This window comes from Salvelinus namaycush, unplaced genomic scaffold (assembly GCF_016432855.1).
Source record: "Salvelinus namaycush isolate Seneca unplaced genomic scaffold, SaNama_1.0 Scaffold1784, whole genome shotgun sequence".
NCBI classification, from domain to species: domain Eukaryota; kingdom Metazoa; phylum Chordata; class Actinopteri; order Salmoniformes; family Salmonidae; genus Salvelinus; species Salvelinus namaycush.
Genome location: NW_024058546.1, coordinates 13263 through 25486, shown reverse-complemented (window position 1 = coordinate 25486; position 12224 = coordinate 13263). Strand labels below are relative to the sequence as shown.

Sequence of the window (12224 nt, the reverse complement as noted above, 5' to 3'; positions counted from 1 at the left end):
GAAGGAGAGGGAGCCAGCCGCCTGACGGGAACAGGTGATCTAGAGGGCGGGGCGCTGAGAGAGAGAGAGAGCTAGAGAGAGAGAGAGAGAGAGCTAGAGAGAGAGAGAGAGAGAGAGAGAGAGAGAGAGAGAGAGAGAGAGAGAGCTAGAGAGAGAGAGAGCTAGAGAGAGAGAGAGAGAGAGCTAGAGAGAGAGAGAGAGAGAGAGAGAGAGAGAGAGAGAGCGAGAGAGAGAGAGAGCTAGAGAGAGAGAGAGCTAGAGAGAGAGAGAGAGCTAGAGAGAGAGGGAGAGAGCGAGAGAGAGAGAGACGGGGTGAAGGAGAGGCAAGGGAGTGACACAGACAAAGAAAGCAGGTTGAGAAAACAAATGTATAAAAAGAGGGACTGTGAGAAAAGAGTCAAACGATAAGGAGAGACAGAAAGCAGAAGTAAGGTAGGGAAAAACAGGCCGACAGGGAGAAAAGAACGTTTAGGCTAGAGACCAGAGGCCAGAGAGAAAAATAAACTAAAAGGGTGAATCAGGGAAAACTCCAGTCCGGTCATGGAAGCAGAGCTGGAAGAAGAGGACGGGAGTTTCACTAACATCTCCCTCGCCGATGACAGACCTACAGGTAAGACAAACTCACATTTAATTGCAAAGCTAGTAGCTCTGTCCATTCACCTACACACACCTATAGGAGAGAGTGGGGTAAGTTGAGCCACCCTTGTTTCCAGGAAACCATACACACACACACACACACACACACACACACACACACACACACACACACACACACACACAGACACAGATGTTAAGTACTTTTTAAGCAGTACAGCGGTGAGGTTTTTCTTGTGAGGCAGGATTCAGGTGTGGTTGTGGGTGGACTTTTTATTTGTATTCAGGTCAGCTATAAACACACACAGAGACAGACACACTGTAAAACCATGTTCCCCCAGAGAGACACAGACAGAGACAGACACACTGTAAAGCCACGTTCCCGAAGAGAGACACAGACAGAGACAGACACACTGTAAAACCACGTTCCCCAGAGAGACACAGACAGAGACAGACACAAACACACTGTAGAGCCACGTTCCCCCAGAGAGACACAGACAGAGACAGAGACAGACACACTGTAAAGCCACGTTCCCCCAGAGAGACACAGACAGAGACAGACACAAACACACTGTAAAAACACGTTCCCCCAGAGAGACACAGACAGAGACAGACACACTGTAAAGCCACGTTCCCGAAGAGAGACACAGACAGAGACAGACACAAACACACTGTAAAACCACGTTCCCCCAGAGAGACACAGACAGAGACAGACACACTGTAAAACCACGTTCCCCCAGAGAGACAGACAGAGACAGACACACTGTAAAGCCACGTTCCCCAGAGAGACACAGACAGAGACAGACACACTGTAAAACCACGTTCCCCCAGAGAGACACAGACAGAGACAGACACACTGTAAAAAAAATTCACTAACCTTCTCAAACTTCTTCAGATGACAGTCCTATAACATCATATTACACAATACATATAGAGTTTGTTCGAAAATGTGCATATTTAGCGGCACAAATCGTGGTTATACAATGAGAAAAGTAGCCAAGCTGCCAACAATATGTCGGGAGAAATCTTGGGAGAGGCACCTAATCTAATCAGTAACTAATCCTAAACTTGACTAAAAAATACAGGTTGGACAGCAAATGAAAGATACATTAGTTCTTAATGCAATCGCTGTGTTAGATTTTTAAAATTAACGTTACTACGACATACAGCGTGCGTTAAAGCGAGACCGCACCGAAATTAATGGCGGAATATGAGTTTAACATTTTTCAACAGAACAACGAATTACCATCATAAATAGTTCTTACTTTTTGATGTGCTTCCATCAGAATCTTGGGCAAGTTGTCCTTTGTCCAAAAGAATCGTTGCTCGGTTGTAGAATGTAGTCTTCAACGTTGCAATTAGCAGTAAACATTAGCCATGTGGCAAAGACGTGTCCAACTCACTAAAACGCAGCACTAATAAATATCCGAAAATCGCAATATACTGATATAAACTGATATAACTCGGTTTAAAATAACAACATTATGATGTCTTTAACACCTATATCGAATAAAAACAGAGCCGGATATATCTAAGGGCTATAACGGGAGCTTTCTAGAACGATATCCAGAGGTCCTTTTTGCGTCAGGGCGAAGAGAAGAAAGGGGGAACCCCACGTTGCCCGCCTATTTATAAGCTCTCAGATCTGCCCAGCAACTCCATTTCAATTCTCACTATTCGCTGACATCCAGGGGAAGGCGTATGCAGTGCATCTCAACCAATAGAAGACAGGCAAATTAATAAACCGACCTCAGAACAGCCAGCAGAATTCAGCATTCTCACATCCTCATAGGAAAATTGCTCTAACTCCAGTTCTGTTTTACTCACAGATATAATTCAAATGGTTTTAGAAACTAGAGAGTGTTTTCTATCCAATAGTAATAATAATATGCATATTGTACGAGCAAGAATTGAGTACGAGGCAGTTTAATTTGGGAACGAAATTATTACAAAGTGCCAACAGCACCCCCTATTGAGAAAAGGATAAGCTACAGAACCCTAGGACTGGAGGTACAGACTGGGTAGGGTTGGCCAAGCAACAGCCTCACCTGTGTTAGTCTTAGCTGCAGACAGAAGGAGACATATAAACCCTTCAAACTGGAGCACAGAGCAGAGAGTCACCAAGCACATTGATCCTGGTGGCTGTGATATGGTGTGTGTGTTACGGCTGGTCTAGCCTTGCCAACTGTTGCTGCACCGCTAGCCTGTGTAGTTCACTACTAAGGGAGTGACCGAGAGACTGTCAGAGCTGCAGTGTGTGTGTGTGTGTGTGTGTGTGTTTATGGTGTCTGAGGCTGTACTATAGTGAAGAACAGAATACAAATTAAATGGAATACTCACGCATGCATGTGCTCACACAAACAGATACAACCTGCACAATCAATGCACACATACAGACGCACACAGTGCTGCCACACCTATCGGATATCAAATGTCCTTCACGTTTTCCCTTCATCAGACTACTAGTCTACATCTAGTGGAAGGAGCAAGTAGACAAGAGGAGGGAATGAGGTCATACAAGCATATTGTTACGGGACGGGGCCCAATAAATGTCGTCGTTATTTTGCTACCACCTGTGGCTGTTTGCATTGCGCGGGCTCCCCCTATCGGCGGCGTCGATCCCTACACCCAGCCAATGTGGACGTGTGTGAGGACGTCCCATCGCAGACTGTCATACATGGGAAGCCGCAGTGTCGTCTTAGCAGCTAATAACGTTATCCACACAAACCGGCTAAGGTTTTGACACAATATTGTTATTATATCGAAGGGTAAGTGACTGAGATTTCAGAAATATAAACGATACTACGTGGCTAGGCTTGTAGTTGTTGAGAATCGCACGTCAATTCTACGGATGACAGATTTCTGAGATTTTAGCTGTCTAACTTGCTACTGTAACAAGCATTGTGACTAACTACGAGTTAGCTATGTACACAAGCTAACATCATAATATCGCGGTTATTAATTTGACAGCCGGTAGTTAGCTATAGTAGTCGTTTTCTCAGTTTTCTTGCTTTTCTGTAAAATGTTAGCTTATTGTATGAACCAGCTAGATGGCTAACATTAGCTTGCCGCTATGCTAACTTACTAGCTAGCTGCCTGGTCTTGGGTGTGTTGCTGTTTAGCTACTGTAACGTTAGCTAGAGAGCCAGCTAGCATCACTTGTCATCTTGGCCTGTTATGGCTTCCTCTGTCTTCTTGTTTGGGTATTTGGATGATGGTAGCCAGCTAACGTACAGTACTGTTGTTCACTTACCTAGCTAACTACCTTTATCCGCGTCATTTGAATTAATAGTCCGTTAGACAGGTCGAGGAGTTAACTGGGGACCGTTAGTTGGAGACTCCCAGCTTTTTGGATCGAGCCAGATGAGTGAGGTCACTTTGAATGAGATGGCAGTGCTCCTGCAATGACATTTCCCGCACATGTTAAGTTGTTTTGGACCGTTGTGGCGCAGTTGTCTAAGGCACTGCATCTCAGTGCTAGAGGCGTCACTACAGACCCTCGTTCGATTCCAGGCTGTATCAACACCGGCCGTGATTGGGAGTCCCATAGGGCGGCGCACAATTGGCCCAGCGTCATCCTGCTTAGGGTTTGGCCGGGTTAGGCCGTCATTGTAAATAATAATTTGTTCTTAACTTACTTACCTAGTTAAATAAAAATGTATAACAAAAATCATATGATAGTAGCTAACTATATTTTTTGCTCACCTTGATATGTGTGTGTGTCTACATACAGTGGACAGAGGAAGTGCAGTCCTGCATACCAAACAGGACAACGAGGACTTAACCATGAACTGCGACATGGATGGTGATGCCACAAACAACAACACATCCTCTGGTTGTGTCTGTCTGATGCTGTCTGTCTGTCTGATGCTGTCAGTCAGTCTGTCTGTCTGATGCTGTCTGTCTGATGCTGTCTGTCTGTCTGATGCTGTCAGTCTGTCTGTCTGTCTGTCTGATGCTGTCTGTCTGATGCTGTCTGTCTGATGCTGTCAGTCAGTCTGTCTGTCTGTCTGTCTGATGCTGTCTGTCTGTCTGATGCTGTCAGTCAGTCTGTCTGTCTGTCTGTCTGATGCTGTCTGTCTGTCTGTCTGATGCTGTCTGATGCTGTCAGTCTGTCTGTCTGTCTGATGCTGTCAGTCTGTCTGTCTGTCTGATGCTGTCTGTCTGTCTGATGCTGTCTGTCTGTCTGATGCTGTCTGTCTGATGCTGTCTGTCAGTCAGTCTGATGCTGTCTGTCAGTCTGTCTGTCTGATGCTGTCTGTCTGTCTGATGCTGTCTGTCAGTCTGTCTGTCTGATGCTGTCTGTCTGATGCTGTCTGTCTGTCTGTCTGATGCTGTCAGTCAGTCAGTCTGTCAGTCTGATGCTGTCTGTCAGTCTGACGTCTGTCTGTCTGATGCTGTCTGTCTGTCTGTCTGTCTGATGCTGTCAGTCAGTCTGTCAGTCTGATGCTGTCTGTCAGTCTGATGCTGTCTGTCAGTCAGTCTGTCTGTCTGATGCTGTCTGTCTGATGCTGTCAGTCAGTCTGTCTGTCTGATGCTGTCTGTCCAGTGTGTGTAACAGAGAGAGGTGTGTGTAACAGAGAGGTGTGTGTAACAGAGAGGTGTGTGTTACCTTCCAGTGTGTGTTGTAGCTCCAGCACCTGGTTGATGAGCCTTGTCTGATGCTGTCTGTCAGTCGCTGTCTGTCTGTCCATATCGTCTGATACTGTCTATCAGTCTGTCTGATGCTGTCGGTCTGTATCGTCTGATTGTTTACATGTGTGTGTTCAGTAATATACTGTGTGTTTGTGTGTAATATAGTGTGTGTTCAGTAATATAGTGTGTGTGTTCAGTAATATAGTGTGTGTTCAGTAATATAGTGTGTGTGTTAAGTAATATAGTGTGTGTTCAGTAATATAGTGTGTGTTCAGTAATATAGTGTGTGTGTTCAGTAATATAGTGTGTGTGTTCAGTAATAGTGTGTGTGTTCAGTAATATAGTGTGTGTTCAGTAATATATAGTGTGTGTTCAGTAATATAGTGTGTGTTCAGTAATATAGTGTGTGTTCAGTAATATAGTGTGTGTTCAGTAATATAGTGTGTGTTCAGTAATATAGTGTGTGTGTCCAGTAATAGTGTGTGTGTTCAGTAATATAGTGTGTGTTCAGTAATATATAGTGTGTGTTCAGTAATATAGTGTGTGTTCAGTAATATAGTTTGTGTTCAGTAATATAGTGTGTGTTCAGTAATATAGTGTGTGTGTTCAGTAATATAGTGTGTGTGTCCAGTAATAGTGTGTGTGTCCAGTAATAGTGTGTGTGTTCAGTAATATAGTGTGTGTTCAGTAATATATAGTGTGTGTTCAGTAATATAGTGTGTGTTCAGTAATATAGTGTGTGTTCAGTAATATAGTGTGTGTTCAGTAATATAGTGTGTGTTCAGTAATATAGTGTGTGTTCAGTAATATAGTGTGTGTTCAGTAATATAGTGTGTGTTCAGTAATATAGTGTGTGTTCAGTAATATAGTGTGTGTTCAGTAATATAGTGTGTGTTCAGTAATATAGTGTGTGTTCAGTAATATAGTGTGTGTTCAGTAATATAGTGTGTGTTGTGTTTGTCAGGAGACATGGAGAACCAGGTAGAGATGGAGGAGAAGACGAGGCTCATCAACCAGGTGCTGGAGCTACAACACACACTGGAAGGTAACACACACCTCTCTGTTACACAGTGGAAGGTAACACATCTCTGTTACACAGTGGAGGGTGTATCTCTGTTACACAGTGGAAGGTAACACATCTCTGTTACACAGTGGAAGGTAACACATCTCTGTTACACACTGGAGGGTAACACATCTCTGTTATACAGTGGAGGGTAACACATCTCTGTTACACACTGGAAGGTAACACATCTCTGTTACACAGTGGAAGGTAACATCTCTGTTACACAGTGGAAGGTAACACATCTCTGTTACACACTGGAAGGTAACATCTCTGTTATACAGTGGAGGGTAACACATCTCTCTCTGTTATACAGTGGAGGGTAACACATCTCTCTCTGTTACACAGTGGAAGGTAACACATCTCTGTTACACAGTGGAGGGTAACACATCTCTCTCTGTTATACAGTGGAGGGTAACATCTCTGTTACACAGTGGAGGGTAACACATCTCTCTCTGTTATACAGTGGAGGGTAACATCTCTGTTACACAGTGGAGGGTAACACATCTCTCTCTGTTATACAGTGGAGGGTAACATCTCTGTTACACAGTGGAGGGTAACACATCTCTCTCTGTTATACAGTGGAGGGTAACACATCTCTGTTACACAGTGGAAGGTAACACATCTCTCTCTGTTACACAGTGGAAGGTAACACATCTCTCTCTGTTACACAGTGGAAGGTAACACATCTGTTACACAGTGGAAGGTAACACATCTCTCTCTGTTACACAGTGGAAGGTAACACATCTCTGTTACAGTGGAAGGTAACACATCTCTGTTACACAGTGGAAGGTAACACATCTCTGTTACAGTGGAAGGTAACACATCTCTGTTACACAGTGGAGGGTGTGTTCATGTATCTCCTCTCTGTCAGTGAGGTTATCAGTGGCGCCCCAGTTGTGTTAATGGAGCTCCTAAATGGGTCTCCGATCGTATCCGTCCACTCTATCTCCAACGGTTTAGTGTGGAGAGTGGTGGGGGGGTGTTACCCTGACCGAGCCACCCTCATCCTCTCTGTGAGGCTAATACAGCTACTCCCTTCCTGACTCAGATGGATTTAAGGGTTTGTCCAAACTGGCACCCTATTCCCTATGGGCCCTGGTCAAAAGTAGTGCACTGTGTAGGGAATAGGGTTCCATTTGGGATGTGTTTAAATGTACCTTAATACAGCAGTCTGGTGCTGCTAAACATTCAGTCACGTCTGGCAGGGAGGAGTATTTGGCAGTGATGTGGAATAAGCTAAAACATTGTCTAGTCTGGCAGGGAGGAGTATTTGGCAGTGATGTGGAATAAGCTAAAACATTGTCTAGTCTGGCAGGGAGGAGTATTTGGCAGTGATGTGGAATAAGCTAAAACATTGTCTAGTCTGGGAGGGAGGAGTATTTGGCAGTGATGTGGAATAAGCTAAAACATTGTCTAGTCTGGGAGAGAGGAGTATTTGGCAGTGATGTGGAATAAGCTAAAACATTGTCTAGTCTGGGAGGGAGGAGTATTTGTCATTGATGTGGAATAAGCTAAAACATTGTCTAGTCTGGCAAGGAGGAGTATTTGGCATTGATGTGGAATAAGCTAAAACATTGTCTAGTCTGGGAGGGAGGAGTATTTGGCAGTGATGTGGAATAAGCTAAAACATTGTCTAGTCTGAGAGGGAGGAGTATTTGGCAGTGATGTGGAATAAGCTAAAACATTGTCTAGTCTGGGAGGGAGGAGTATTTGTCATTGATGTGGAATAAGCTAAAACATTGTCTAGTCTGGGAGGGAGGAGTATTTGGCAGTGATGTGGAATAAGCTAAAACATTGTCTAGTCTGGGAGGGAGGAGTATTTGGCAGTGATGTGGAATAAGCTAAAACATTGTCTAGTCTGGGAGGGAGGAGTATTTGTCATTGATGTGGAATAAGCTAAAACATTGTCTAGTCTGGGAGGGAGGGAGGAGTATTTGGCAGTGATGTGGAATAAGCTAAAACATTGTCTAGTCTGGGAGGGAGGAGTATTTGGCAGTGATGTGGAATAAGCTAAAACATTGTCTAGTCTGGGAGGGAGGAGTATTTGTCATTGATGTGGAATAAGCTAAAACATTGTCTAGTCTGGGAGGGAGGGAGGAGTATTTGGCAGTGATGTGGAATAAGCTAAAACATTGTCTAGTCTGGGAGGGAGGAGTATTTGGCAGTGATGTGGAATAAGCTAAAACATTGTCTAGTCTGGCAGGGAGGAGTATTTGGCAGTGATGTGGAATAAGCTAAAACATTGTCTAGTCTGGGAGGGAGGAGTATTTGGCATTGATGTGGAATAAGCTAAAACATTGTCTAGTCTGGGAGGGAGGGAGGAGTATTTGGCAGTGATGTGGAATAAGCTAAAACATTGTCTAGTCTGGGAGGGAGGAGTATTTGGCATTGATGTGGAATAAGCTAAAACATTGTCTAGTCTGGGAGGGAGGAGTATTTGGCAGTGATGTGGAATAAGCTAAAACATTGTCTAGTCTGGGAGGGAGGGAGGAGTATTTGGCATTGATGTGGAATAAGCTAAAACATTGTCTAGTCTGGGAGGGAGGGAGGAGTATTTGGCAGTGATGTGGAATAAGCTAAAACATTGTCTAGTCTGGGAGGGAGGAGTATTTGGCATTGATGTGGAATAAGCTAAAACATTGTCTAGTCTGGGAGGGAGGGAGGAGTATTTGGCAGTGATGTGGAATAAGCTAAAACATTGTCTAGTCTGGGAGGGAGGGAGGAGTATTTGGCATTGATGTGGAATAAGCTAAAACATTGTCTAGTCTGGGAGGGAGGGAGGAGTATTTGGCAGTGATGTGGAATAAGCTAAAACATTGTCTAGTCTGCGAGGGAGGGGGGAGTATTTGGCAGTGATGTGGAATAAGCTAAAACATTGTCTAGTCTGCGAGGGAGGGGGGAGTATTTGGCAGTGATGTGGAATAAGCTAAAACATTGTCTAGTCTGGGAGGGAGGAGTATTTGGCAGTGATGTGGAATAAGCTAAAACATTGTCTAGTCTGGGAGGGAGGAGTATTTGGCAGTGATGTGGAATAAGCTAAAACATTGTCTAGTCTGGGAGGGAGGAGTATTTGGCAGTGATGTGGAATAAGCTAAAACACTCAGTCTAGTCTGGGAGAGAGGAGTATTTGGCAGTGATGTGGAATAAGCTAAAACATTGTCTAGTCTGGGAGGGAGGAGTATTTGGCAGTGATGTGGAATAAGCTATCAGGAGGCTTCTGTTTCTGTATCGGCGTTTCATCTGTCATTAATTACTTAGGCGGGGTGGCCTCCCCTGTCAAACTCTGATGCACCCAGCCTTTATCTAGGGGAAACACTGGTCTGTCTAGTTCTAAGTTCCGTACCTCTGTTGTTCCAGACCTTTCAGCACGTGTGGATGCGGTCAAAGAGGAGAACCTGAAGTTGAAGTCGGAGAACCAGGTTCTAGGCCAGTACATCGAGAACCTCATGTCAGCCTCCAGCGTGTTCCAAACCACCGACAACAAGAGCAAACGGAAGTAACCCACGACGACCAAGAGGAGTGAGACCACCTACAACAGCCTGGTAGCAGATCTGTTTGTGCCATCTCCATGTTTGGGATGACACAAACCGTAGGCATGATAGCACAAACAGACTGGCACTCAGGCTACCTGCAACATCTCTCCCAAATGACAGCAGAGGAGGTAGAAGCTGTTTGTAACCACAGTTCTAGGGACGGATATGGACGTGTTCCAAATGGCAGATTATTTCCTAAGTAGTGCACTATGTAGGGAATAGGATGTCATGAGCTCTGGTTAAAAGTAGTGTACTATGTAGGGAATAGGATTCCATGAGCTCTAGTTAAAAGTAGTGTACAGGATGCCATGAGCTCTGGTTAAAAGTAGTATACTATGTAGGGAATAGGATGCCATGAGCTCTGCTTAAAAGTAGTGTACCAAGTAGGGAATAGGATGCCATGAGCTCTGCTTAAAAGTAGTGTACCATGTAGGGAATAGGATGCCATGAGCTCTGCTTAAAAGTAGTGTACCATGTAGGGAATAGGATGCCATGAGCTCTGCTTAAAAGTAGTGTACCATGTAGGGAATAGGATGCCATGAGCTCTGCTTAAAAGTAGTGTACCATGTAGGGAATAGGATGCCATGAGCTCTGCTTAAAAGTAGTGTACCATGTAGGGAATAGGATGCCATGAGCTCTGCTTAAAAGTAGTGTACTATGTAAGGTAGTCTGATCCTAGATCTGTGGTTAGGGGCAACTTCTAATTCCAGACCCCCGAATCCTCCCAACACTCTAACCACACCCCCAACCCCACCCCTAAGAGTCCAGTTTACATTCTCTTTTTACCCTCCTAACATAAAACCCCAGACATGATTTAACTGTTTTATAATTCATCTTATAATACTGTTTTGTGTTGTCATGTCAACTGCATCTCTAATGAGTTATGACATCAGACCTTTATTTTGATGACTGGTTGGATCTGGAAGGAAACGGGACTTGTTGTATATGAATATGGCCAAACTCCTGGCCCCAAATATGAATCAAACATATTGAATGACATGTCAATGTAATTCAATAATATTATATTAACACATTCCATCATCTCATCTGATTGGTCAAAAGGTTACCAAGTGTCTGTTTTTTTAATTGTTAATTTCCACCACTTATTGATGGACACAAACATGATGAAGTATGATTCTGTAAGACGTATTTTTAAGCAGTACTAATAATATACTCCTCCGATGTGTGTTGTCGTCACTGGTATGCTACTCATTCCACTAGGAACGGGGTTCCTAATTCATATCGTCACCGTGCCGTGTGGAGTCAGTAGGGAAAGGGAAAAAGCACAGTAAACAAGTGTTATGCTGAACATGACAAATACAACCCTTGACTAGGGTCAAGTTACACTACAGGGTGAGACGGCCTCCTTTACTGAACATGACAAATACAACCCTTGACTAGGGTCAAGTTACACTACAGGGTGAGACGGCCTCCTTTACTGAACATGACAAATACAACCCTTGACTAGGGTCAAGTTACACTACAGGGTGAGACGGCCTCCTTTACTGAACATGACAAATACAACCCTTGACTGGGGTCAAGTTACACTACAGGGTGAGACGGCCTCCTTTACCTATGATGGTAGAGGAGGATGGAGGGAGTGAGGGAGGACAGAAGAGAGAGAACTCTGCTTTTTACAGTTAAGAGCCTTGAGTGGTATTGATTAGAACACTCAGGCTGTAGAACACTCCGGAAGGTTCCGTCAGTGCATTAACACAGATCTGCTGATAAGGAAGGTTGTTATTCCTGCTTTGGGTAATGGCCTGTGGAAGCATGGCTGTGCTCTCTCCTAGGCTGGTTATAGTAGAGAGAGCCGTGATCAGGATAACATGGACAGTTAGGCTTTTGGCTAGGTCAATTTCCATTCTATTTGAATAGAGGATGAAATTCCTAATTAAAATCAGGAAGAATCACAACACTCAATTGTACAGAGATCAGAGCGAGTGGTTCTATCAGAGAACCATTCTATGGGTTCCAGGTGCTAAAGGAAAAGATGAGGGAATATTGGAGATGATTCCACTGCACTTCAATGCATCATGTTATTTATTTTTATTTCAATATAAAATGTTATTTTTTATTATGTTAAATGGTATTATATTGTATGCTCTTGACTCTTGTTAGTCCCAAATGGCACCATATTCCCTATATAGTGCACTACTTTGGGCCTTTAGGGCCCTGATCATAAGTAGTCCACTATGTAGGGAACAGAGTGCCATTTGGGACATTCAACTTAGTTTTTCCTTCAGGCATGTTGATAATGTCTACACACATCCTATGGAACTAACTGCCTGGTGTGTAGAAGTTTAGAGATTCTATGTTGCCTTTTAACACTTTTGTTTTAATAAAAAAATATACTTCTTATGCTTTTGTACGAGTCGGGAGTGTAACTCTATCAATGG

General features: G+C 43.8%; 1 protein-coding gene across 4 annotated transcripts; it reads left to right on the top strand.

Moving 5' to 3' along the window:
• The first annotated feature begins 364 nt into the window (after positions 1-364).
• On the top strand, positions 365-12192 carry LOC120037626 (short coiled-coil protein B). Of its 4 annotated transcripts, none has more exons than XM_038983625.1 (4): positions 365-610; positions 4328-4399; positions 6197-6274; positions 9650-12192. In XM_038983625.1, the coding sequence occupies exons 1-4, from the start codon at positions 541-543 to the stop codon at positions 9790-9792; spliced, it is 363 nt and encodes a 120-aa protein (XP_038839553.1). In that variant the 5' UTR covers positions 365-540; the 3' UTR covers positions 9793-12192. The 4 variants fall into 4 exon arrangements, with proteins under 4 accessions (XP_038839553.1, XP_038839552.1, XP_038839555.1 ...); XM_038983624.1 differs by having other exon boundaries at positions 371-610; positions 6194-6274; XM_038983627.1 differs by lacking the exon at positions 365-610 and adding an exon at positions 3246-3362.
• The last annotated feature ends 32 nt before the right edge of the window (positions 12193-12224 follow it).

Excerpts from the sequence above, each read along its gene's own strand:
- LOC120037626 (XM_038983624.1), top strand. The coding sequence starts at position 541 with ATGGAAGCAGAGCTGGAAGAAGAGGACGGGAGTTTCACTAACATCTCC. Across the intron at positions 611-4,327 it reads CGCCGATGACAGACCTACAG|TGGACAGAGGAAGTGCAGTC; the intron begins GTAAGACAAACT and ends GTCTACATACAG. Across the intron at positions 6,275-9,649 it reads GCTACAACACACACTGGAAG|ACCTTTCAGCACGTGTGGAT; the intron begins GTAACACACACC and ends CTGTTGTTCCAG.